At 45.0% G+C, this 27,947-nt stretch overlaps 2 protein-coding genes across 4 annotated transcripts in view; one reads left to right on the top strand and one right to left on the bottom strand.

Annotated features, from left to right (window-relative positions):
* Positions 1-27,947, bottom strand: part of sh3yl1 (SH3 and SYLF domain containing 1) — a 99,387-nt gene that overhangs the window by 26,782 nt on the left and 44,658 nt on the right. The window lies entirely within an intron of this gene.
* Positions 11,577-27,947, top strand: part of prox1a (prospero homeobox 1a) — a 23,752-nt gene continuing 7,381 nt past the window's right edge. The window contains exons 1-4 of one of the 3 annotated variants that reach the window (XM_028999555.1): positions 11,577-11,776; positions 13,081-14,886; positions 18,308-18,421; positions 22,913-23,107. In XM_028999555.1, coding sequence (XP_028855388.1) covers positions 13,150-14,886; positions 18,308-18,421; positions 22,913-23,107 — 2,046 coding nt within the window. In that variant the 5' untranslated portion in view covers positions 11,577-11,776; positions 13,081-13,149. Of the gene's footprint in view, positions 11,777-12,384; positions 12,541-13,080; positions 14,887-18,307; positions 18,422-22,912; positions 23,108-27,947 lie in introns of those variants that run through there. The other 2 variants (XM_028999563.1, XM_028999547.1) reach the window with 2 other exon arrangements.

Below are 27,947 nucleotides of genomic sequence, written 5' to 3'. Positions count from 1 at the left end.
ATTAAGAGGACCATTGTGTCGGGCTTTACGGGCCTTTAAAAATTAATTGACACTTTCTAGCAAAATCCATTTACTTGGATGAAAACTAACATTTTGGCTTTGAACGGGAGAACCTTTAACTCCTTGATGCACTTTCAGAAGGATGTACAGAGACAAGCACGTCCCATTTAAGCAAATATTGTAAATGAAACAACAAAATAGTAAATTAAATCATGTACATTTGCTTGATCACTATTCAAACAAATACAATATTAATGTTGATTTTTTTGTTAATGCTATGTTTTAAGAATATCTTTACCATTCTCCAAATGGTAAAGCAAGTATGTTACTGCTGGGCTGCATGCTGCTTGTTTGTTATTTGTTAAGTCTGCATTTCCTGTCATGAATATGTCAGAAAACCAACTGCAATATATCCATCTTCTGTTTCAATGATAACAAACATCCATGGTTAGCAATTAATTAATTAATTAAGGAGTTTAACATACATGCCAGGAAGTGAAGCTGAATGGTCGCCTTGGCATTTCTTTTTTGGATGAGCGCAGGGAAATTGAAAAACACGCTGTTGCCATGTCTACCATTTTTTTCCCATAATAAGTTAATTTTGAAGTCACTAAATGTGCATTCACTCTCCAAATATCCTTAGAGCCTTAACTGAAATAAAAAAATAAATGGTTATTATTGAAAATATTCCAAAAATAACCTTTGACTACAATGCCTGTCATGTCGCGTGAAAGAGGAGACAAGTGCCTGGGGGACAGTGTGTGCATTGTGTTGACATTGCTCTCTTTACCTTGCAAGCTGTGTAAAACCTTTTATGTTCTTGTTTTGAAATTACCTACAAGAAGGATCAGCACTCAAAGCCAAAAAAGAGCAAAAAAGGTCATCGCTTCCTATTGATATTCACTGTCAGATTTATTTTTAATCTGTAATCTCTTTTTCTAGACCTCCACTTTGGATTAACTCATTATCCCAAATAACGATGTGTTATCCCCATTATTTATGATTCACTGAAGCCAAAGGATTGGATGCCGTTCTTGGTAAGCTGCATACACTGGACCCATTCACCAATAATCTCTGCACAACATCTTTCCTGCTCTCTGTCTAGTTGCTTTTGTTTTCTTTTTTTTATACTGTCTTGTCTTTGTTGATTGCACTTTTAAGGATTATCTCGGTCAAACAGGTCCCACCTACCTAGGAAACCGTCCGCCCTGAGCGCGATGCACGAAATGCTGCATACATCCACGCAGGCACCGGGCGAGATACATTCAGCAGAGTGCAGTTGATCTGGGTCAAGATAGCGGGCACTGCTGCTACTGCCATGAAGGGGAAGCCCTTGCCAAGTCTTTTGGAGTGGGATAATTGTAGCAGATGGGCCAATGCAACACAACCATATCCCTCTCTCCATTCTACTTTGTGAGATATTTTCACTAGGGAACAAGGCTTGTCACAACTTCATAAGTAAGGAACTGTCATTATCCCAAAGTTAAAAATCAAGGGACAGTTTGTTTCATTGGGGAATGGGACTTTTTTCTTTTTTTTAAACTCCCCAGATTTTGCCTACTGTTCAGATGAAGCCATGTCCTACATACGAACAAACTGGCGAAGACAGCTGTGCTATATCTAACCCAGAAACAGACATAAACGAAATTGTTCTGTGAAATTTGTACATAAACTCTCTCTTTGTGCCACCATTTGTTAAGATAGTATATTTTCTAATGATGTAATGTGCAAACAAAATTTGGAAAGTTAATGTACCATTTACATGAACAATTACAGATGGTTGATGGAACAGGGATGGATTTTTTGTCTTACCCACTGCAATGTTGAAATACTTTCTGTAGGTAATAAAAAAGAAGAATAAAACCTGGGTGGATTTAGTGTAAACGTAGCACTGATCTCAAATAAACCTCAAATAAAAAAATTAAATGAACAAAATTGTAAAAAAATAAATAAATATGGGCAATGCACATTACTACCCACATCAGAGTAGAATACTATATTTCTAATCTGATGTGGGTATTAATATGCACCGTTTACATATTATACATATATGGCTAATTATTCCAGGGTGTAAACAGTGTATATGGCTACTACTAATAGGGTGTAAAGAGCACTGTCTAAATAGCTGCTTAGCACAAGACACAGAGAGAGTACAGTTTTTTTTTTATAAAGGAGTGTACAATATATATACTGTATCACCCAGTAGCATTTCCCAAAAAACACAAAGAGAACAATATGCAGAGATGAAAAGGACACTGGCAGAAGCGAAACAGGAAGAATATGAGAGTCGTGTTACTTGATATGGGAAAAAAGGACATGGTGTTTAATGCGAGAACTCGCTTCTTACGTACTTCCTGTAGCCAAAGGGAACAATGCAAGGTAAGTAACTTACAGTAAGCAAGTTCTACGACTCTCAGTTAGAGAGACTCTGCAAAATTGGAAAGATACTGGGACCTCTGCAATATCAGGTCCACTTGGAACTTGGTTTTTAATTTCGCTGCCATTCGTACGTGGAGCGGTAGAGCTGCGGTAATTAGAGAATCTTCATTTTGTTTTGTGTTCCAGAAAAGAGCTACTTGCCCTGCGGGGGGATGGATCTCAAGCCAAAACAAGCCTCCAGGTAGCAGGAATGCACCTGACAAAACAGGCACATGACTGGAAAAGGTGGTGCACCCCTTCTGTTAAGTGTTCGTTTCCCTGCATTTACTCAGGGAGGGGGTTGGCAGGAAGTAGATGGAATGGAAAAAGTCCTTCTCCTTTTAAATAACAGCATGTGCCAGCGATGGCATGGGTGTTTTCTTTTACTGACGCACAAACACAAATGCGCCCACACAGTCTATCCTATATCACACCTACAGACACAGACGTCCACGCATGCAGGGAAATGACCTCTCTGGGCTTAAATGCTTTCTCCCGGGCCTGTGTTGGGTTGTAGGCTGCATGAGCCACAGGATACTACGGTTTACTTAACATTTAATATGGGCGTGTGTGGACAAGGTGGATGGTGCCCTCCGCTGCAGTCTTGTGGTGATTTATGACTCCAAAGGCTAATTTTTCCGCCCTCAGGGAAGTCTTTGAAGCCCTTTATGAAGGATGCAGCTTTATGCTCTCTGGGTTGGTTTCTAATCTCTGTTGAAAGTTCACGAGTCCGCGACACAGGTGGGAAAAATGGTATGGAAACTTCAGGATACTGATCCAACTCACTCTCACATTCAACACTATAGGCGGATGTGCCTAATCAAGGCGTTGAGCTGCCACATGCCAAACTTGGTAGAAACCCAAAATGAAAACATATAGACAAACAAGCATTTAGATGCTGAATTTCCTACTAGACATATATATATATACACACACACACAGATATATATATATATATATATATATATATATATATATACACACACACACACACACACACACACACACACACACACACACACACACACACACACACACACACACACATATATATATATATATATATATATATATATATATATATATATATATATATATATAAAACAAATCCAAAAACAGTACTATGAAGTAATACGTGTAATGTTATGTAATAACGTTTCTCTTTTGCTTTAATTGCAGCATTATACACTCTTGGCTTCTCTCGAACACAGGATGGTTTTCCAACAGTCCTGAAGGTTTATGCTGAACAGGGGAAGAGGTGAAAAGAGGCGACTCTAAATATTCTTCTTGCGTTGGCCTCCACCTTATTCTCCATAACAGCCACAGAATAGGTGCAGCCAAAATTTTGATTGGTAGTGTATCCTAAAAAAAGCTCCATAATCAGCACCAGAGGCCGCTCCTCTTTATTATACTGTAACTGTGTGTTATTAATGCAGTAACTACAAGGAATAAAGACATGAAATGGACCACCTATAAGAGTCATCATTTCTTCTATTGGACGCAACAGTGAACTGGCCAAAATAACAGTGGAACACTTTATAATTAGCAAAACAAGTAATTTGTTAGTAAATTATAGTAATATGTTCAATAAGAATCTTGTTGCAGCTGGGCTCACTCCCAGTTCCTTCTGAGGCCAGATTGAGTTACTGAGTCACTGTTTTTTTTCCTTCAGAAGAAAAGCATCCTCAGCCAAATAGCCAGCTCCCCAGCTTCCCCTTCAGATCCGGGGAGACACTTCCCGAAGATGAGCTGAAGTCGGTGGGACGGCATGCAGCGGGGTGCACACCTGTTATTTGCTCTGCACCAGAAGGAGCAGGTTGAGGATGTTGCTGGGCTCCTTGGAGAGGATGTAACTCATAAATAATGAAGCAGCCTCATCTGAAAGAAGTGCTTCGGTCAAATGCTGCTAATTAGCGCCAACCCCAGCATGAGGATGAGCATGCATTCATCCTGTGAGCATCCTTCCTCAGCCTCTCCAAATCTCTGTGAAAGGAGAAGTGTTTTGTTTTGTTGTAAATATTAGGATTTTTGGGGTGGCCCTTTATTGCTGTGTCAGTCAGAATCTGACAGTCAGTCACTCACTCACTGCCTCAGTGATCATGTGTGGAATGAAAGGTCATGGCTGGGGGTAAGGGAAGGTCATAAATGGTGCTAAGTGGATTATAGATGGATCCTTAACCCGCTGCATATGATCCTTGTTTCTGCAGCAGTCGGTAAAGGGGGTTATTAGAGACCAGAAGGCCCCCTGAGCCTAATGTTAAATTCATTGTGTTGTGAATGCTGGATCAAAAGAAGGTCTTGGTCAAATATAACGGTGAATCCCCCCACCCACCAACCCCACAAGCCACCCACTGTCATCACTGTCATTATTATATTGTTTGCCATTATCCAGCATAACAGTAGAAATTGTTTTTAAAATGTATCTTAATCCTGCTGTAAGAAACGAGTAAACCTGCACTGTAAAATACTGATATAATGTTTCCTATAGTCCACTGTAATGGCTAGGGTGGCTTAGAAACAATATAAATTATAATATAATATAAATTAATAAATGCATATCTAAATATATCTAAAATTGTATTCGAAAGCAAATCTATCATGGCTCTAACATGCAACTCAGAAGTCAAGGTTTTGTTAATGAAAAGCCAGCAGTGAAGACAGAGACAGTATAGAGTCGAATGGAACAAATGCTACAAGATACAACAAAAAGAAAATAAAAAATTTTTGGAAACTAAGTTTGAATATGTGCAAAACTGTTCCTGATTATATTTTGAAGCAACAAATTACTTGAAAATGAAATTTGCTACTGGGCCAAGACAACAATGAAATGTTACTAAACAGTCTAATCTCAGCTGCTATACTTCCAATGTTTGGGAGGGGGGAAATGGAAAAATAAGGATGAAAACCCTCTTCATGTTCAGTTTCCCAAATGTCACAATCACAGTATAATTACGGCAGTAGAAATGTCTACTGGGAAGTAATTACGATGGATCCAATCCACTTGTTGTGCTGATTTTGATGTTGCAAACCAACAAACAGGCGCGTAAACAAACTAGAAACAAGCGGAAAGGTCGAGCGGCTCCGGATACACAGCCACTCACCTGCGTCGGAAAGGTAAATCAAGCATGGGGCATTTTAAAGACTAATTGGCAGGTACATCTCAGCAGAAAGACGTGTTTATGTGCAATCATCGGCAGGTGGGGTGTTTAAAACGCTCAGTGGCCACTGAGAGAAATGTTCCATTTTCCAACCCCAAGCTGACATTAGCATTTAACAAACCACAAGTTGAAACTTGGGAATAAATTATTTTCTGCTACGGAGAGCAACATAGATTATATAACGGCAGAGTTGGTACAAGGTATCTTGATTCAGCAGAGATTATCAGGCAGTATTCCATAAAAAAAAGTTTGGATCCATTAACGCCCTTCTGCCGTTCATTTTCCAACAGGGGAGGGCAAAAAAAAACATTCCGTTTCAAATACGCTGGGTACGTGAGGATGTGTGCGATGTTGGTGCTGCGGAAAAAAACAGCTAAATATAAGTGTGGATGAAAGTGGGTGGGAATGGAAATGAAGAATTCAGTCAGCGAACTCACGTCATTAGATCACCCGCAATTACGGCCCTAATGCGCACTGCCCACCTCTCCTGAACCGGAGTGGGGAGTGGGGGGGGGGGTGAACGACACGTGATTAATAACACGTCGGTTATGATTGATGCAGACAACAAGTGACTGGGCTGCCTACACCTCAGCCACGAGTCTTGAAGAGGAGGTTGTTCATGTTTTAAAAGTACATGTTGAAAGGCAACTGGAGAGTTAAACGAAAAGAAAAAGGCCCGAGGACTGGCGTAAAGTCGTCACCGCCTGTTACATGGAGCCCCTCGTTGTTACTTTTGCTGCTTCTCTGTTTGTTATATTGTTCTGAGGACTCCGGATCCATTCCATGGTCCTTTGAGACATCCACTCAATGTTCGTCTTGCTTTTAAGGAGAGCAGCTATTTGTGACCAAGATGGCCTTCGTGTATATGTTGTTTGGACCTATTATAATTGTTCTTATTTTTTGTTGCTACTGTGATTTTTATTTTCTCCAACCTATCACTAAATACCTTGGAGACACAATTACTTCTGGTAGAAAGAGCTCGGCTTTAATTAGCCATTACTTTCATATTTTGTTCCGTTTTTTAAAAGACTCTAACCCCTTCAGGATCCGACCAGCCCGCCCCAGGCATTTCCTTCCATGCCTAGTTAGAAGGCAAAAAAAAGCAACAAAAAAATCGATATTTCAAATTCAATTAAAGAAGAAGGAGGGTAATGCTAATTGATTTTCATTAAGCGTACAGCCCAGACACACAAGACTGCCCCATCTCAGTCCCAATTTAAATTTGTATCTCCCATTTAAGAATGAAGCATACGATTATACGATTTTGTCCAAATGGATCCCAGGTTATGATGACATTATTGAGTGTTTTTTTCTATATGTAATTAATAAGTTATCTTTTCATAAAACATTGTACCTTTAGTAATATCAGAATAAAAGTCAATTCATCTGTATATTATCAAGCTAAAATGTTTAAATGTACTTTTTTTAATACGTTGCACATGGGAAATTATTATTTTAATTTATTACTGTTCCCCATTTCATGTTGTTTTTTTAAATTACAAACAGATGGAGGTTTGGAACATGACCATATATGTGTGAAAGTCCTCTGCATTTGTATTGTTGTTGATTCTTTCTTTGTACTTCCTTTTTATATAAGCATGTGAGGCCCAGTGATAAAAACAAACACACACACACACACACACACACAAAGAAATGAACCCAACAGGCCGAGTGCTGTGATGAAGTTGGAGGTGGACAGGCAGCTGATAGGATTGTTAGCTTTGGAAAAAAAAGACCCTCAGTTCAGTGCACCGGCGTCTGAAGACCCCTATTTATCCAGGAGGCCAGAGGGGCTCGGGGAGGCCGGCAGGCAGGAAGGCAGCGGGCCAGCCCTGGTCCACTCGCTGCTGCCAGCTCGCCTCAAACCCTGACCTACAGGGCAGACTTGACAGGGGGAGCGAGCAATTTAGTCTCTGTGGTTGTTCATTCATTCAAAAGGCTTATCACGAAGAAGGCTGACAATTGGGCCTAATTATGTGTTAAGATTAAGACCTCTGCACAGAATTTGGTGAAAAAACACCAACACACATTTACACAGTTTGAATAATTAATATATAAATGTATATAAACCATAACTCAAACACATTTGGTTTGACATCATTTTTCCTGTTTTAACAAGTAAAAAAAGATTTAGCCATGATTTGGTAACAAGTTGAATTGACAAAATGTAACTAACAAAAATGTCCAGCTATCTGACCCACAGACCCACTTTTTTAAAAAGAAAATATGTACGTTTAACTGCATTAAATTACCTATAACTGCATATAAGGTTGAGACTCACAGGCATTTTGTCTTGTCTTGCCTTGTGCTAATAGTAATATCAAATTATGAACACTTGATCAATGCAATTTAAACTTAAACAAAAAATGCAAAACAAAATAAAAAAACAGACAGGATTAGAGCAAAAAAAAAGGAGCAAAGATCTTCATATATATTCAGTATTCAATGTAATATTAACATACAGGACGATATATTACTAAAGCAGTTATTGTCATTTGCACCTGTGTTGCTGGGGACACAGGGAAAATTACACCACATGGACATGTATGTCTTTATTTCTGAAGGACGGGGACCATTTTTCCATCCTCCGGATAAATGATACCTCGTATCACCTTGTCACTCTGAAAGCTTTGCATTTCCCTGAGTTGCAAGGGTCCCTCAAACATTGTCTCCTCTTAGTGCCACATCCCTTTTCCTGAAGACCTTAAAGACCCTGTGCAGGTATAAGAGCTTTTAGCTAGCCTTTGCTAATGTGTTGAATAATAGCGGCTCGCTGAATCTTGATGGTTCCCAAAATGCTGGCCGTGTTTCGACGGTTCGGCATGATGAGGTATCACCGTCTCCTCCCTTTTGTGTCCCCAATTCTCTCCGGCTCTCACTGTCCCCTCCTCTCTTTCCTCCTGGTGTGTGTGCGTGAATGTGTGTGTGTGTCTATATATGGATTTGTCTCAGTAGCTTATAACGTGCGCATTAGAGCCTTGAATGCATCCTCCTTCATATTAAAATGAAATGTAAAAAATAATGAAATGCCTTTCACATGAGTGTACAGGCATGCATTGTGTCTAACACTGTGTAGGTTTCACTACATGAAAATGTGTGTCTGTGTCTGTGTGTGTGTGTATGGGTACATGAAACTGTTCCTGTAGTCCGCTCTTAACACCAGGGCACCAGACGCCTCTAATCCATGCAAATGACATTTAACGGCCAGTCGATTTTTTTTTTTTAAATATTGTCTGTTGATCTTGCATCTGAATTGCTAATGTTTAGGTGTCGGGCCACCGACTCTGGCCTTCCAAATGAAAGCAAGGTGAGCCTGAACTGCATAAACCAGCAGTCACACGAGCAAATGCTGTAATCTCCGACTGACAGTCCAAAAAGGTGGGGACAAAGGACATTCTTTCAGGGCCAAATCGGCCCGATCGACACGGTAAAGCCTGAGTCTTCGCCGGGCAGCGAAATGCCACAAAAATGGCAGCGTGCGGAGAGCCGCGGCTGCATTTCATCGCCACCACTGATACCCGTGGCGACACCATGCCTAGTGGGAGGAAAAATAGTACAAATAATAACATTGATTGACAGCAGGCTGTTGGAGGACTGTTGTATCCTCCTGTATCTGTCACATGACTCCATCAACTCTATTCGGCTTTGGCCTTCAAGTGATTTTCCACGGATGATAAATATACATTTTTGTTTATCATTTTTTAAAAGATATAGCATCCAAAATCACCCATGCATTTAGGGCTATCTTGGCACAATGCTTCCTGCTTTGTTCATTTCTTAACTTCACAGCAAAGAAATGATGGTGTCATTATAAATGTCATTTTGTGGACGCATCGTCTTTACTCTATAGCATAACCTATACAACAAAGCAGTTGCCGTTTTCTATGTGAAATTCTATTTGGTATAAGGTTTTGCAACAAATCTATTACAACCGGATAATTCATAATCGTTTTGACACAAGTGACATCTACCTCAAAATCCGCTATTTTCTATTATAGGCAAATTCATATGAACGTTTGTTTTTATATATTTCTTTTGACAATGACTGAAGTCTTTTCCTTGTTTTGGTGGAATTCCTGCAGTATCGATATTCCAGGACGAGATGAATCGTTTGACCGGGACTTGTTGCATGCCGCTGTTCGGACTCAGTGATGCCACCCGTCCCTTCGGATGAACTATTTTGCCTTTTTTATTGTCCTTTCTTGCCTAAACTGTGTTGTCGTCGCTGTTTTGTTGTCGGCGGGTGTGTCGGAAGCGACTGTTCCCGACGCGCGTCCCCGTACGCGCCGCCGCACCTGCAGCGCGAGCGGGCGAGCGGGCGTGCGCGCGAACCGAGGAGAAAGTAAACAACAATGAAGTAAAATACACAGTAAAGTAACTCACAGAGAAAGTCCACGCAACTTTCACATACTTCGTCTTTATTAAGCCTAGCCGTGCGCTAGTGTCGAAATAGTTCTAAACAACATCGGTGATGTACATACAACGCGTGAAAACGTGACGCAAAATCAATACACGATCACGACAACGAACAAGGACGCAAATGCATGACGCACGAGCGGGTGGTGACAGCGGGAAACCGTGCAAGATTTTAGAACGACTTAATATCATTATTATTATTATTATTATTATTATTATCCAGGAATACTCATTGGCGGTAACGCAGGGGGCAGCCCATGACCTGGGAGCACCTCCGGTGTAACCCCGAGTTCTTTACCCCGTCAACGCTACTAAAAGCCCCTTTACCTTTGATGCACGGGCGGGTGATGGACGTGCCCTGTCACGTGACCTCCCCGAAATCAACTTTTTTTTTTTTTTCCTTTTTTTTTTGCAGCCGCCTCCTCCGCTTTCTTATAAAAAACGTGGAGGTGTTTTCCGTTTTTGGTTTCAGTTTTTTTTTTAACATTCCTTCACGCGGCTGGATTGGCTGGTGAACTCGGCAAATTCAGCAGCGGGACGTTTTTTTTGTTTTTGGTTTTTTTTTAAGAAACCTCGACCCGTCCAAAGTTACCAAAACCACCAATATAGACAAAATACGGCTGATGGAATATGAACACAAGTTAAATCGATTCTTTCTTTTTTTCCCCGGTTTTAGGGGGCAAACTGGTGTAGAATAATTCGGATTTCATCTGTACGATTAAGAACGCAGGGATGTCCTTGCCCATGAGGTGACATCTTTTTTTTTTTTGTGTAATTGCATACAACTTGTAAAACCAGAGATGTATTACTCCCCGCATTTTTGTTACATTGATTAATTCATTGACTAATTAAATAATGATCGATCTAACCACGCGCCGTTAACTCGACTTAATTGACATAATAACACTTGTAAAGTAAAATATAATGGTGTAAAGTGAAATGTGAAGTGTCTACAGAGTTGTGTGCGCGTCATCTTTCTAAAACCCCCGACCTCTCCCCCTCTCCCCACGTGTGTGTGTGTGTGTGTGTGTGTGTGTGTGTGTGTAAGTGTGTGTATATGAAGCGTGTTAAGAGCAGGTGAGCAGGTTATAACCTGTGCAGGTAAAAGAGACCTCGTCTTTCTCCGCCGCGCCGAACTTGGCCGTTTTGTATTCCTTCTAAATCCGGCGGGCCGCGCTTATTGGTGGCCGAGGCTGTTACATCACGGCGAGGAGCGCGTGACGCGCGCGTCTTCCCGCTCCTTCCGTCGGCCGCGCGCGCGTCTTGAACGCGAGTCGTGTCGGTGTCGCCGGCGGCTCGCTGTTCGCGCCCGGCGAGTCGCAGAGAAGCACTACGGTCTCCATCGGCCAGGAGGAGGAGAGCCGCGCTGACACACACACGCACGCACGCGCGCGCGCACGTCCTCCAGCCAGCGTCTGACGCGCGCGCGCGCACCCGCGCGCTCCTGAGAAATAACAGCGTTTCCGCGGCGGGCGCGCGCCTCCTCCTCCTCCTCCTCCTCCTCCTCCTCCTCTCCCACCCGCCCCCAAATTCCCTCTCGTCTGCAGAGCGAGCGACCCCCGCATCACCCCCCCCCCCCACCACCACCACCACCACCCACCCTTCTTCTCTCCTCTCCTCTTCCTCTTCGCCCGTGAAGGAGCCGCGCCGCGCGTCATTTCGCCCCGCGACATGTAGCTGAGTGACACGCGAAGTGGCGGCGACCGGGATCTCCTCTTCAGCAGCCGGGAGGGACGCACTTCAATTATAATAATAACAACCATCATTTAAAAAAAAAAAAAAAAAGTAAGTATCGTTGTTTTATTCCCGATCTCTTCCGATTTCTTGTTCATGTCGCACTTTTTAAAAACATTTGTGACAGAATACGCCGTGGGAAATGAACGTCCTCTGCCGTGAAACGGATGCGCCGTGCGCGGCGTGGCTTGTTTTTAATCGAACTTTGCGCCGTTTACTCCAAGTTTATTTGACGATGCGCGAACTTTCATTTCATTCCTGCGCGCTGCTGTTATTGCTGTGTTATCGTGATGGTTCATTTCCTTTTTTGAAACACCTCATGTCACTTTTCTGCGCGATCCGCGCGACATGCTTTACCCTGGAGCTCTGGTGTCGCCAGGGCTCCTCATGTCCCAAACCTGCGCATAAAACTTTCACTTTTAATGTAACTTAATGCGAGATCTAAATGACGGCTATAGACTAATAATAATAATAATAATAATAACGTGATCGTGTGCTGTGATCGTTTTGAAAAGATCAATCGCTTCAGAAAAATGAAATCTGAAGTGCTGCTGTTAGCAGAGACAAACGAACTCGACTCCTCCTGTGAGTGTGAGTGTTCGTGAACGCGTCGAACACAGCGATATTGGGCAGGTTTGCCATTTGCGGGACACGCTGAGGCAGCGTGGTGATAACCATGAGATCGTACTACTGCCACGATCATTAAAACCATTAAAACATCTATAAAAGTCACCACTGTGGTACTGGCGCAGTGATGTAAATAATTACCGTGGTAAAACTGAGCTATGGGAAGTGTGTGTACAGACTGCGTGGGGTGAGTTTTTGGTTTTAACTGAACCACAACCTCTTCTCTAATCTGCAACTAGACATATATGACAAAACCACGCATTTCTAAGTTGTTGGTGTAAAATCTGGCTCAGAAATGTGTTAACGTGTTATCACGTGTAAATAATGAAAAATATTGTGGTAAAAAAGTGAAGTTTTTTCTAGATCCCTGGCTGTGTAAATAGGCCTTAATTATTTTTATTTTTTAACCAATGTATATTTCATTAACCCCAATGTTGAGACCAGAAGGTGTACAATGATATTATTTAAAGCTGTATTTCATGCCAGTGGAGATTTCCAGGCATAAATATGACAGGAATTCATGGGACATTTAAAAAAAAAAAAAATTCACCAGGAAAAGTAAACGGCCCCTCATATTTTTTGCTTTTATTCAGGAACCAAATTTGGTGCGTTCTTGTTTAGTCTGTGTTGGTCTCTGTGAAATGTTGAAGTAAATTTATCACTCGTTTCTCCCCCACCTCCCATCCCTGTATTTTTTTTTTTATTTTTATTTTTTTTTGCTGGCCAGGCTCCCAGGACTCTTGAAGCTGTGTCCAGCTGACAGCCTTTTAACTATGGCACAGTAACAGTTCCAGTGATGCCTGACCATGACAGCACAGCCCTCTTAAGCAAGCAAAGCAAGAGACGAAGAGTTGACATAGGAGTGAAGAGGACGCTAGGGACAGCATCTGCAATTTTCGCCCGAGCGAACGCAAGCTTACTCAGTGCCATGAATCCCCACGGTTCCGAGCAGGATATGGAGTGTGCGGTGGTGCAGCACACTGACGGGGAGAAGTCCAACGTGCTCCGCAAGCTCCTGAAGCGGGCCAACTCGTACGAAGACGCCATGATGCCCTTTCCCGGGGCGACCATCATCTCCCAGCTGCTGAAGAACAACGTGACCAAAAACGGTGGCAGCGAACCCCACTTCCAGGGCAGCGGGCTCTCCAGCACGGGCTCGGAGAACCACCAGGAGGATGTGTGCAGCAACTCGTCCCACGACAGCCCCCAGGAGTGTCTCTCCCCCTTCGGCCGGCCCGCCATGTCCCAGTTCGACATCGAGAGGCTGACGGACGAGCACCTGCGGGCCAAGCGGGCCAGGGTGGAGAACATCATCCGGGGCATGAGCCACTCGCCCAGCGTGACCCTGCGCTCGGGAGAGGGGGACCGCGAGGGGCTGCCGCAGCCGCCCAGCCCGCGCGAGAGCTACCGCGAGAACAAGAGGAAGCAGAAGCTGCCCCAGCAGCAGCAGCAGAGCTTCCAGCAGCTGGTCTCCGCCCGCAAGGAGCAGAAGCAGGAGGAGCGGCGGCAGCTGAAGCTGCAGCTGGAGGACATGCAGAAGCAACTGCGGCAGCTGCAGGAGAAGTTCTACCAGATCTACGACAGCACCGACTCGGAGAACGATGAGGACGGGAACCTGTCCGAAGACAGCCTGCGCTCCGACGGCCTGGACCACCGCGCCAGGCTCGATGACTCCACCCATGACCGCTCCGACAACGAGATGTCCGACCTGGACCCGGGACACTTCCTGGACCGGGCAAGGGCGCTGCTCCGGGAACAGACGCTGGTTTTGGACGGGGACAAGCCGAAGCAGGACGTCCCTCAGGGCAAGGGTCAGGCCTCGGGTTCCATGCACGCTGAGGGGAAGCACCTAGCAGAGACGCTTAAGCAGGAGCTGAACACCGCCATGTCCCAGGTGGTGGACACGGTGGTCAAGGTCTTCGCCAAGCCCCCGCGGCCCGTCCCACAGGTCTTCCCGCCGCTGCAGATGCCCCAGGAGCGCTTCGCGGTCAACGGGGAGAACTCCAACTTCCACACGGCCAACCAGCGCCTCCAGTGTTTCGGTGATGTCATCATTCCCAACCCTCTGGACTCTTTTAGCGCCATGCAGGTCCCCGGTGTTAACGACCAGACGGAGGCGCTGCCCCTGGTGGTGCGGAAGAACTCTTCGGACCAGTCGTCCGCTCTCGCCCCGCCAGGGACGCATCACCACCCGTCCCTGCACCCCTCTCCCTTGTCTGCCACCATGGGCTTCAGCCCTCCCTCTTTTCGGCACCCTTTCCCCCTTCCTCTCATGGGATACCCCTTTCAGAGCCCCCTGGGGCCCCCGTCGGCCTACGGCGGCAAAGACAGGTCCTCCCCAGAGTCCCTCGACCTGTCCAGGGAGACGGCCGGCCTACGGACCAAGATGTCCTCCAGCCACCTGAGCCACCACCGCGGCTGCTCGCCCACGCACCCGGGAAGCACGACCGAGGGCCTGTCCTTATCGCTAATCAAGTCCGAGTGCGGGGACCTGCAGGACATGTCGGACATCTCACCATATTCAGGAAGTACAATATCCTTTCTCAGAAGTGTGAACGTGGCGGTAGTTGTGTACACACAGCACATGAACGTTCTCATTCGGTGTTGTTTTTGTAAATGAAAAGGAATTGAACATTTGCAGAATACTGTAACATGTCTTACAGCAGCAGAAGAAGAAAAAAAAAAAAAAAGACCAAACGAGACAGGGGCAAATACAGGGAGGTACTTAATTTCAATTAATCTCCATTAATTGGCTCATGTTGTAAGTGCTGTATTCTCCCCGCAGTCTGAAGATTAAACAGAGCTCCCTGGTTTGGGGGCTTTTAAGTGGAGGCTATAGGGAAAAAAGTGGTGAAAGGCCCGGCGCGGAGCAGATACCTCCCATCTTTTCTGTTCTCGCAATCACAGAGGCCCTCACAATGAAAGCCCTTTCATCAGTGCGCATGTAAGACTTTGTACATAAACGCACAAAGCAAATCATATTTCAAAGCCTAGAGGAAGTAAAATAGCAAGTGGGGGACCCTCTGCTGAGGGGGGGGGGGGTGCATCTGAGAAACTTGCAGCTGAGAGAAAAAAGATGATTCTTAAGAGGAGAATTAATTTTTTTTTTTTGTGGTTTCCTGTGTCTTGTCCATGTTAACATCAGCTCTGTGCAAATTTTTATATTCTTGATCGTGATTGGAGGATGTGAAAGACACGGAGAGACCCTTGTTTTTCCTGGGACTCGGAGGTGATATTACTATAGCAGGACGCAGTCGCAGACTGTTGCCTGGCAGCCGTCTCTCTCTCTCTCTCTCTCTCTCTCTTTCTTTCTTTCATCAGAGCTGGTGTGAACAGGTGTTTGCAGGTAGTTATATATCTTTTATTCCAGTCCTTTTTTTAACCTTTTGCCGAGCTTCACCTGCCCTCCCTGCCCACAGGCACTTTTTGAAGTTCAAAGAGCCACACATACAAGGCGTTTGGTACTGAGTTCACGCTAAATACTGTAGAATCTTCACAAATTCATTCCTTATTCCAGCTGTGGCTGAATTTAGTTTTCCTTTAAATATGTCTTAGAAAGCCTTCCTCTCCTTAAAATGAATTTTGCTGAGCTTTTTTCTCAGCAAAAGAGAGAAAACATACTGGAACTTACTCTCCATCATTTGCAAGATAGGGTTTCTAACCAAATTTCATTCATTCAAATTTCGCAAGAAACAAGCAGCCAATTGTCTCTCACCAGGGGCAGAACGACGCTCCTTGTCACGCACTCTTCTTTGCATCTCAAGAAAAATAGGCTCGTTCGGTTCTCCAGGACATTTGCATAGGGACGGTCTCAGAGCAGCCCCAATGTGGTTGTGCACTGAGACAGGGCCAGGTGAGGCTGCTTTGCATGTTCAAAGTCCTTCCTCACACTTATCTCTGTCTCTCTTTCGTTTTCTCTCTCTCTCTCTCGCTCTTATATATTTAATTTTTAAAAATACAAAAAAAAAAAAATCCACAGAAGTTGAGGTTCATCCGTGGTGCACTTGTTCTACTAATCTTCCATGCTGCTGAGCAGATGTCTGGCATTAATTTATGGATTTATCATCCCTCTGTTTTTTTTCCTTCGCTTCTCTGCCCCCTTTCTCCTTACACCTGGCATTTGGCTCGAGTTTCAGCGGTTATTGTCTCCTTTACATGACACACACTGAGTCTCTTCCCATTCCCAGCGGCAGGCAGTTCAGCACCGCATCCCCAGCTCTTTTTGTTTATTCACACAAGTACCTTGGCTGCCGTTTCTGGACCCCCCCCCTGCCCCTCTTTTCCTTCCCCTCCCCTCCGCCCCAATCTTTATATGTATGCGGAGGTGTTGTTTTATGTACCGGCCTTAGGGTGGTTTTACATGGAGAAGGCAACTGTTTACATCCATTTCAGTGTCACACATGTTTATGTATCCTAGAAGCTGCTTTGTTTTTCGTGGAAGGGTGGCAGAAAATGGACTGTAAATGAGCCCAATCACCCCAAGTTGCTTCCACTTTATTGTTCTCAGCCTTAAAGGTGTATGGCAATAAAACATGCATTATGGGAAAGTGGGCCGTTGAGTTGGAACACTGTGCTAATAACGATAGGGACCAAATATTTGTATTATAGACCTACAGCGATGCTGAAAAGATGAGTTTTACCAGTGACTAATATTCACATTCAGTGACAGTAAATATTTATAATTCTGCATTTTATGTCAAATAATTGCATCAAATTCAATAATAATAAATGCAGGCTTTTGCAGCAAAGCAGGTTTGTGGAAGATGAATGGGGAGACAGAGACAGAGGGGATTTCGGTGAACGGCAGCGAATTCCATGAAATGATGACACAGGCAGCAGCTAAGCTTTTAAAGAGATTTGCCGCTTAATTGAGATCACAAATATGATTTTTTTTCTGCCATTCTCCATAATTCGAAAAGAGCATCTCAGTGTAATTAATCTCATCAAGGAGACCGCAAGGATGTTTACCGCGCCTCTGCCCCAAAACTCTTCCCTCACTTCCCCCTTTGGTGGTGGTGGTGGGGGGGGGGGGGGGGGGGGGGGGGGGGGGGGGGTGGATTATGAATGCCGGCTCCGGGCCCTTCAGACGTCCTGGTTGCTGGGTGAAACGTCGGGCTGTCTCTATCCCTCCTGCTCAGAGCTGCTCTCGCATGTGTGCGTTATGACAGATGGCAGGAGGAAGAGTAATGCTCTTTTAGTCTTCCCTATCAGTCTAATGGAGGTCACCTAGGGTTCTCCCTGCTCCCTTCTCCTGGCACAAGGAGCATGTCAGTCAGGGCTGTCACCAGAAGCCACCACAAATGAATGAACAAAAAAAAGAACTAGTATTTTAAGGAATAAAAAAATCTGGGTGCAAATGACTGTACAGAAAAAGGTGACATTTTTTTTTATGAGGACCGAATGATAGAAGCCTATTTATTCTTTTATTTGTGTGTGTGTGTGTGTGTGTGTGTGTGTGTGTGAGAATGGCGGTGTCTGCAGTGAGCCTCTTAATTGACCTTGTGGGGGCCCATTGATTCTCCCCCCACATGCATCTTCATTTCTGATAAATTATAAAGCCGTTAATTTGCGGAGGAGATGGCATGGTCGGCGTGCGGCACAGATGTGGCTAAAGCCGCCCTAACTGGCATCGTCGGGCTGTGCCAGGAGGCTGAGACAGGGGGAAGGGGGGGCTAATTGTAATGCCTCGATCACTCTGGTTAGCCTCAACCTCTCTTGGGACACTCTGTGCCGGCTTCTGTTTACCAACCTAGAGGGCAACGCCACCTCGATTAAACAGGGCTTTTTCCTGGGATGGGCAGGCCATCGTTGACCCACAGCCCTTCATCTATTGACTGGCACCCCCGTTGAGAGATGCCTGGCCTGGGCATCACATGGTGAACTAAACTGAAAGGTACTTTTGTATGGCTGCTCCTTGCACAAATGTTGCTCTCCTCCTTCCTTAACCTGAACAATTTCAGATCCAGGAAGGCCTGTCACCGAACCACCTGAAGAAGGCCAAGCTGATGTTCTTCTACACACGCTACCCCAGCTCCAACATGCTGAAAATGTTCTTCTCCGACGTGAAGGTGAGAGTCCGCCGCATCCCCCCCCGCTCTTGCCCAGCCCCTCCTGACTGTTAGCTCGGGCCATGGGAAGCGAGACCATGACACACTGGTCCAGATGGGTCCCGAAAAAGCTGCTGCCAGCTCTCGCCCAATTAAAATAACTGTCCTTAATCTCCTCGGAGGACAGCGCAGGGCCCACTTTCGCTTTCATTGGCGCCTTTGCTTAAAACACCGGACAGGCAGCTTCACTTGTGTTTTAGTGCATACAAGTGGATTTGGGTATGTGTCTATATGTCTATATGTCTGTGTGTGTGTGTGTGTGTGGAGTAGAGGGAACAGGGCAGAGGGGGGGCAACAAACAACCAACACCAACCACAAACAAAACAATAGCTGCAACTGTTTCTCTCCTATATATATAATTTTTTTATTTACAGCTTAATTTGCTTGTGACATGCTGTAGAGTGAGCATACGGAGAGTAAATAATGTGACAGATTCGGGGCGCATTATTTAAATGAGGAAGACAAGGGGCTTTATTTCTCCCAGCTGCCCCTTCGTCTCCTGGCGTGACCGCCTCCACGCGGCCACGAGCGCGTCCTCCAGGCCACCGACACGCCACCGTACATGCGCCCATCACCGGGCTAGTGACCAAACCTTGGGCCACCTGAGGAGAAGCGTACACCAGCTGTCGCCGGTAGCCCCTGGAGCGACAGGGCGCTTCGGATGCTCCGGCAGGACCTAACCGCAGGAAACAGTTCTGCTTCGCTCCTTTTTCGCAGCACAAATGTGTCTTAGTAAGTAAGAGCGCAAATGTGCTAGTTCATCAGCTTCAGTGTAGGTCACTGGCGTACATGCGTCGCTGTGCCGTTCTTAATAGATTACATTACCATACCCCCCCTTCCAAAAAAAAAAAAAAAAAAAAAAAAACAAGGTCAGGATGCTGGGATTTTTTTTCCTCTGGCTGCTCTTGCATTGAGAAACAATGGGAGGGTGGCATGTGTTTGTTGGATCAGCTAGTATGGATGTGAGGGAATTAAGCATAAATTACTTACTAATTACACTTGAATGAGCTCATGAAAAGCTGTGGTAATTACTGTTTTAAGACCTGCCCGGACTACAATGAGAGGATCATACTAGAAAGTAATTACTGTGGGAAACGGGTTGATCTGACAAACGCGAAGTGCCTGCCCCCGCCCAGTTGGGACGGTAAAACACTGCACCATTTTATTATCACTGCAATTCGGTAGGTATTGCTTCCTGAGTGTTTACTTAAAATGATGAAAATGTCAGACTAAGGGGAGCAACCCTTTGGATTTGTAATGCGAATTGATTGTCCTACATAGATATTTTTTTGGTTGAATTCCAGGATGTCTGGGTCTCTGGTTTGGTGTTGTGTTTTAATCCTAATGGCTCTTTTCTGATAACGTGGAATCATTCGGCAGGCAGAGTTGCAAATGGAAACTAACTCGGCCACATCTATTGATTTGAGTGGTTATATAAGGGTCCATGCCCCGTCCGACACAACCCACCCACCCCCACCCACCACCACAACCCCTGTCACTTGAATTGCCGTGAGGTGTGAAGTAATCTCAATCCATTCTCATATTTGTCAAATAGAGGGTCAGGAGAGTGTGGATGGAATGATTGGCCATTTTCCTCACAAGTCAGTCCTGAAACGCTCAACCACCCACCCACCAAGCACCATGGAACCCCCCCGACACACATACACACACTCATATTTTAAGACCATTAACCTCAAATAGAGGCTCCTGGCCCTCCCTTCCTAACGTCTAGGGAAGGTTCTGGCTGAGAAGTTGTCCCCTGTTAGAGTGTGATCGGGGTCAGGGGTCAGGGGACAGCTGAGGAAGCTTATGAGGGCAGGTATGAGGCAGCCGTGATGCAGCGATAGAGGTCAAAGCTTTAATTTACCTTCAAGAAACTCCTGCAGCTGCCATCCAGGTCATGGCCATGTCATTTACATAGACTTATTTTTTTAAGTTACAGATATTTAACCTCTCATGGGTTCAGAAAAATGCCAGCCACTGGCAACCGGTCACACCCTCAACAACACGATCCGAGTAGAACTTCCTTTAAAGACTGAATAGAATTCCTGATTGAAGTAGAGAAGAAGTCAAACAAAGAATAACACTGAATATAACTGGATATAATTGGATATAACTTGAATGACTTCAGCCACTCACTTTTGCTGTTTAAGTCAATCTCATGCTTAAAAGGCACAACAAATCCTGATGGGGGTGGTTTTAAATAACGGGGGTATGTAGTGGTTACCCTGAGGATGTACTGGGCCAAACGAGTGGAGCTCAAACAGGCATGTAAAAGGTATGTGAATGGCCACATTGTCCCTGGGCTAACAGAGGGAGCAGGGCGAGTGACAGGTCAAGTTGGGGGGGTATGGGTGCAGATGGGTGGGGTGGGTCTGCGAGAGAGAGGCTGAAGGAATAATCTTTCACAGGGTCCTGAGCACGCCTGTGTGTGAAAACCAGCCCTTTCCTGAGTCAACTGCTGCCTGGCCAGATTAAAGGCGTGGCATTGATTTGTTTTATGAATCTTTTGAGCGTGCTCATTGGCTATTGTGGATTTCTTTTTTTTTATGCTTTCGCAAATAACATTGTGGCTGGATCCCGTGGGAAGCTGCAGCCCAAAGTTACAAAGGGAAAGCCTCTACATAAAAGGTTTTTTAAACTCAAAATTTTTTTTCAACTGTTTAGATCTTAAAAACGTGACTTTTATTTACATGTTTATGTGCTATTAACTGTCCCCTTCGGTGTGAAGACAAGGGAAGCGAGGGGGACGTGTTTGTTTTTGACGAGCCGATGACATGATCCTTAATTGCTGAGTTGTCACGTTCCGGCATCGCTGCTCTTTTGTCCATCGCATCCCTGGTATTCCTACTTGGCAACAATGTGCTTTAAAGCTCCCCCTTTATGTAGCCCTGCCAAACAATGTCATGCGGACTTACTTTTTTTTTGTATGGTCTCCATTATGTCATCCGCTGGCCATTCTAGAAAAAAAAAATCCCCCCGTCCGGCTTTTATCCGTCTCTTTCTCCTAGCCTTGTTCATATGAGACAATGTCTTGTGACAATGCCGAGGCCTAATCTCCATGTCAAAGCAATTTCATTCTCCAGTGAACGGCCTCCTATCATTTTGTAGTGTTTTGTTTCTTATTCTAAAAGAATTAAAAGGGGTTAAAAAATAAGTCGTCACAGGGCCCCGGGACTCTTATCTCAGTGTCTGGAAAAGTGGACAATGTACATTTTTTTAAAGACCTCCACGTCCGGATGATCCTAATAGGTTTAAGTCCTATTGAGTTCAGTAACACAGAGATCAAATCAACTCCTCAGTTGTCACATCTGTTGTATTTCTCTTTCTTTTGCTTTCTTATATGGTTTCTTAATTCTTAAAGCAAGCTGCGGACTTTTCCAGGCAGTCTGAGGTATATCAGGGATGGCTTTTTTAAAATGGTCAATGTTGTCATCATGTAATTATTCTGTCAGTGTCAGAAATCTTTGACTTTTTTCATTAGCCGTTCTGTGCTTCGATTACACTGTCACCCACATACACACACGTACACACACCAAACACGGCCTCCTGGGCTACAGCCCTACAGCCACCCAGCTGTCATTCTGCGGCCTATATGTGCTCATGAGAATGGAGAGATAAGTGCTGGCTGTTGATTTCTGATGAACGCCCTCTCTCTCTCTCTCTCTCTCTCTCTCTCTCTCCCTCCCTCTCGCTCTCTCTCTTTCCACTGGTGAGGAATGGGTGGCTCTTGATGAATACACATAATGACAATAGGCAGCAGGTTGTGCTGTCAGGGCAGACAGAAAGCCCTGTGGATTTATTGGTCTTAACTTGGCCTCATGCAACTCAGCTGTTCGTGAATTCACACGCACACACACACACACATAAACACAAAACTAAGGAACACATGCTCCAGTGACAGAGGCCACTTCAGCGGGGTCACAGGGCAGAACTCCCAGCATTAACCAAGGCCGCTGCCGACTGAACGAAAATGCTTAGAATAACCAACAGGTAAAATCAACTTCGACAGAAAAGAGCCTCACCCTCCATCCAAAAAAATGATCACTCCTGCTTTTATCTCATGGGGCTCATTCACCCTGTTTAACCATTGGCCTGGATTTTATTAGTGTGGGGAAGGCTTAGGACACATCAAAATCTTCATACTTGATATGCAAATGAGGTGCCAGGGCTTAGCCGGCTGTTGACGCAATTATAATTTCATCCACTCACCCCTGAATTGTTTGCATTGGAGGAAATCTCTTAACACGCCATTCAGGCGTCAGACCAAAATAAAGGCCATATTAGTGTGCTTTTGCCCAGGTTAAAAAAAAAAAGTTCTGTTCACCATGAAGCCATTTTCACAACTCTGTTACACAATGACGAAAAAAAATACAACCTTGAAAGTGTATTTAGAGAATGGTTCATGCAAAACTTAAACAGCGTTTTACGTGTGTTTCTTTCCTCTGGAAGTTTAACAGATGCATCACATCCCAGCTGATCAAGTGGTTCAGCAACTTCCGAGAGTTCTACTACATCCAGATGGAGAAGTTCGCTCGGCAGGCCATCAATGACGGCGTGGTTGGTGCCGAGGAGCTCTCCATCAGCCGTGACAGCGAGCTCTTCCGCGCCCTCAACATGCACTACAACAAGGCCAACGACTTTGAGGTGGGTCCTCTTCTGCGCCGGCCGCCTCAGCCCGGAACTCAGTAAAGATTATTCATATTCCCACTGCACCCCGTGTCAGGGTAGCTGCCACTGGTGCGGTGCGGGAAGCAGGAAATATTAAAATTCACACTCCTGTTGATAAATGATCTTTTGGTACTGTCTTACAAATTGGCCAGCCTGGCTGGTTCCTGCTGTCTGAGTCTGTCAGTTGGGCCGAAAACATGCTTACGCGTTTGCCCAGGTCTGATGATGCAAACAGGGCACTGCTTCAGACCCAAGTGTCCTTGTCAAACGCCCCCACTCAGCCCTTATCTTCTCGTTGCATCAACATCTGTCTGCAGTGATCCTCAAAGGTTAATTATTTAGCGGACGGCTAGTCACCTGCCAGGCTCTTTTAGCCCGGAACTTGATGATATTTTCATATATATTTGCATGGCCAGCATGGAGCTTGAATGAATTAGATCTTTGTTGCAGGAGGGGTTTTGAGTTTTGTGGGTGTGGGGCGTCATTTTGCATATCTAGAGGTACATTCAGGTGCACATGGTGGACTTGAGCGTTTTTAAAAAGAAAATTTGTCCCCCCTAGAGGAAAAACATGTCTCTCTTTTTTCCCCTTTGTGTTGTGCTCTTGTCCTGTCCCCCTCCCTGTCTGTTGCCTTGTCCTGGCTCGTTCTTAGCACTGCAGAGGAGTCACATAACCCCTGTTTTTTTCCACCTTTCTGCCCCGGAGGGACACTTCATGCTGGGGATTTTTTACTGAATATTCTCTTTTCCACCTGTCAAACTCAGAGGCATGAAACTGGAACCCCGGCCGATTCAGCAAGTCTCTTTTTATGTTTTTTTTTTTTTTTTCTTTTTTTTTTGGAGGGAGGGGACCAAATTTAGCATCATCAAAGTTCCACCTTGGTAGCTCCTTCTGAATGAATGTGCCCTCTGTTTTGCTGATCGTTTGATGTTAATCTGCTCTGTCAATGTCCACCAGTAATGCGCTTCCATCTCCTTTGAGATTTCTTTGTTGTTGTTGTTAGCCCCTTTTTTTCCTTCCTTTTTTCCTTTCTTTCTGTCTTTTTTTTTTTTTTGTTTCACTGCCTTCTTTCATCCCGCCATTCTCATTACAAACTTTTTTTTTTGTGACATAATTGTCACATCACTCACGGTGGAATGAGCCCAAGCTGCAATTAAAGGAACTTCATTAATTGCATGCAATGTGCTGGCATCGGCCTCCATGCCCGCCGTCTTCTTTCAACCTCGCTTGTTTATCTCCGGTCTTAGAGCAACGGCGTAATTACTGGCCTCGCCTACCTTGACAATTACCATCCTCTCACCCCAAAAAGTGAAACAGTGACAGTGGACGGCACGGCCGAGGCTTAATGAAATGTAGATGTTTCGTTTGAACGAAAGTAGAGGCCAGTCAGAGATACGCACCCGGAGCAACATACGATACGCATCCTGTTTTTACGATCACATGTTGTGCTCTAGACACCTTATAAAGAACAATTGGAAACATAAAGTGTCACATTCCACACGACTCTCCTGTCTCAGCTTTCCCAGCCCATCCAAAAGCGTGGCGTTGGGTCATGTCGGAATTGCCGACATCATCCTTGTAGAGGACGGTGTTGTGCGCCCCCACCCCTCTCCCCACAATGACCAGCTGGCCCAGGCCTCGGAGGTGCAGCCTTCACACCTCCCGTATTGGCTGCACTGCCCACACCCATGGGGATAAGGAGACATTTTTATGGCAGGCCAGGAGGCTCTCATCTTTCCTGGTAGAGAATAGTTCAAGGCTCTCCTGTCAAAACCAAGCCACCACCCTGCTCCCCCCACCTGGCCACCACACAAAGCCCATGGCCCCCAAAAAAATTTAAAAAAGAGAACGGCGGAAGCTGTGGCTGTCGCTGTGATCTGTGTGGCTTTTGAAATATGGACTAAAACACAACCTGGGCACAGAGGAGCCCTTTGACGGCTTCTCCCTCCCACATCTTTAGGGCTATCAGGTGTCCATCCTTACTGGTTCTCCACCATTTCTATATATGGGGTTGGGGGTGAAAGAAAGGTTCTTTTTGTTCCTTTCTTGTCATTTCTCTAGATTTTCTTTTTTTACATTCTCTGTTCATTGGTTTGGATTTATGAAAAAATCTTCAGATTTACATATACATGCTGCCTGTCCTACCAATAACCAGTTACCAGTACAGGCTTCTTGAATAAAGTAACAGCCTACCTGAAGGACATAATCAATTAGCCAGCCAGTGTTGCTGCCCACCCGCTAAAGGATTATTTCCACATTTCTCCTTCCCCTCTTTCTCTCTCTCCTTCATCGCTGTTGTTTCCTCTCCTGGTGCGACCTACCCCAAAGGCCTTCATTATTAATTGTCCTTCTGAGACACAGAAAAAGTTCAAAGTCTACATGGATGCTGCGCTCACCGCCTGCGCCCATTGTCTAACGTTCATCTTCCTTTACCCTTGTCTGGGCCCGGGTATTATCCCCATTCCCTCCCTCGTCCGGGAGAAAGAAGTGGGATATCAATAAGAGCGTGGAGAGCTGCCATCGCTGCTGCCACGGGGGGTCCTGACTTCAGAGTTGCCACACTGGTCCCCCGCAGAGGGCCAGTTTTCAACACTTTATCACCGCGGTCTCTCTACCTCCCTCCTCCCTACTTCTCTATCTCATGGGTGCTTGAAACTGGGCTGTGGTCGGGGAGGTGTGTATCTCAGAAGTGGGCTAGTGTTTCCACTGCCTCTTGTCTGAGACCTCCGTTTGAACCCGGCCCGTTGTTCCAGGGCTCATGATCTCCCGTCCGTCATCGGCAGACATCTCAGTTTCTTGACCTTCCTGGTTCCCCTTGTTTAAGGCTCCTATCTCTGTCCCTGACAGCAAAAAGCCACCTTATCCTAATCCTGATACATTTCAAGCTACATGAAAAGGCTGGATTGCAACACAGATGTATTTGACATATATATTGTTATTCGGAATAATCTCATTATTCATAATAATAATAGTAAAATTATAAAGTTTAGCGTTTGACACAATACTGGGATACTGGGTGTTTGAAGTTGCCACTTCTCTGACTGGAGCGAATAAAGAACTTTTTTGGGGAGTTTGGGGGACAGGTGCCATTGTTCATGTGTCCCCTCGGCTCCGATTGCCAGCTGTCATCAGCTGGTACGATGATATTTTGCCTGTAGTATGTACCAGGGGAATATGAAGGCAGACCCTTGTTACTGACATTAATTGCAGTCACAAGTCACACCAAGTCACACCCTGACGTGGGCTGTCTTTGTGCCCGTCTTGGACCGTCGGGAGTGCCCAGATTGGCACAGCGAGGCAAGGCTGCTCTCACAATGAGTGGTCTGTGGAGACCTTGGGCTTTGTCATGTGACCTGGACAGCCATGGTGGTCAGCTGATCTGGGCCATTGTCAGATAAATGATTCAAGTCACAATAAAAGTCTTAATCAACTCTGTAATTGTATCACACACAGTGGCTTTAAAGTGGTTGAAGTGGCAGCCATGCCCAGTGTCCCCAGTGTCTGTACTGTAACACAATTGAACAAATTATAACAAAAAAGAAAACACATCAGAAATGCATAAAACGTCCCTAATTACCAGCTTAACTTCTGAATGCGACCCAGTTGGCTTTTTTTCCTGTCCATTTTGATGGGCGCAGTGTTGCTTCTTTTCAATCTACTGTACATGATGGGTGTATCGTGAGTGCCAGGCATCTCGCATCCTCACCCTCAGCCCTCAGATGGATGGCAGGCAGTTATGCATTTCGTTCTGTCCTGGGGCGGTGTTTCCCACCCCCACCCCCCAAAGTTAATGTCACGCTCTGTAGGGTCTTGTCAAGGCGAAACATCCCGGGCCGAACATAATGGAAGTCAATGAAAACAAACCCCTGTCATATCGGGCCCGTTATGGCTGTTCCTCACTTCACGGCAGCTCAATTTATTAGACGCCAAAGCCGCCCCATGTTCCCATCGCTGCGTAGCCCCTGAAACACAGGGCATCTTCTAACAAACCACTCACACCAAACGAGAGGGACTACTGCAGGGGCTGGGTTAGCCCTCCGGTCATACACAGATTGAAATATGTATTTATTGTGGATTTTCAGTAGTTTCATTATTCACTACAAAATCATCTTTAAAAAAGATCAAATGCCTTCCTGCTTTCTTTTTCTAAGATGGCAAAATTCTGTATATGGCAGATAATTTAACAAAAATTATAATAATAAAAGAATTACTAGAATAATGCTAATTTATCGGTCAATATCAACGGAAAAAAATCTATATTTAGGGTTGTTAATATAATATTTTTTCAACATTCATGTGAAATTAATTTAACGTCTACAGCTCCTGATATTCAACCCCATTTAAAATCTCTATATTTGAATATTTCAGTGCAGTGCCCAGGAGAGTACATTAAGAGGAATTAACAAAATAGATCTTCATTTGCCTGTTGTGACTCAGGGGCTAGAAACTTTTGCCCCTGTCACCACTGTGAGGCCACCAGACTTCAGACGCAGCAACACAGAGGCAAATGAACTTCCTCCTTCACCTTAGTTAATCATTCGTAACCGGCGAGAAGTGCAGTTCGCCTTGGCACAACTTTTAAAGGGCCTCCCCAATCAGCAGGCCAAGGACTTGCGTCTGAGAGGGATTAGCTACTGTTTGTTAATCGCGCAAATATTGACTCTGCGTGAGAGACACAGGGACGGGGACAGCTTATGTTGGAGAGAGCCCGAAAATTCATTAAGAGCGAATTTGCCCACCTACAAAAGTCTCTTGAGCTCGCTTGTTGAACCCGAGACCAGGCCGTTTGTCAGCAACAAACAAAGGTCCGATAAAA

This window comes from Denticeps clupeoides, chromosome 1 (assembly GCF_900700375.1).
Source record: "Denticeps clupeoides chromosome 1, fDenClu1.1, whole genome shotgun sequence".
Lineage (NCBI taxonomy): Eukaryota > Metazoa > Chordata > Actinopteri > Clupeiformes > Denticipitidae > Denticeps > Denticeps clupeoides.
Note: the sequence above shows the minus strand (reverse complement) of the source record. Positions and strands in the feature narration are given on the sequence as shown.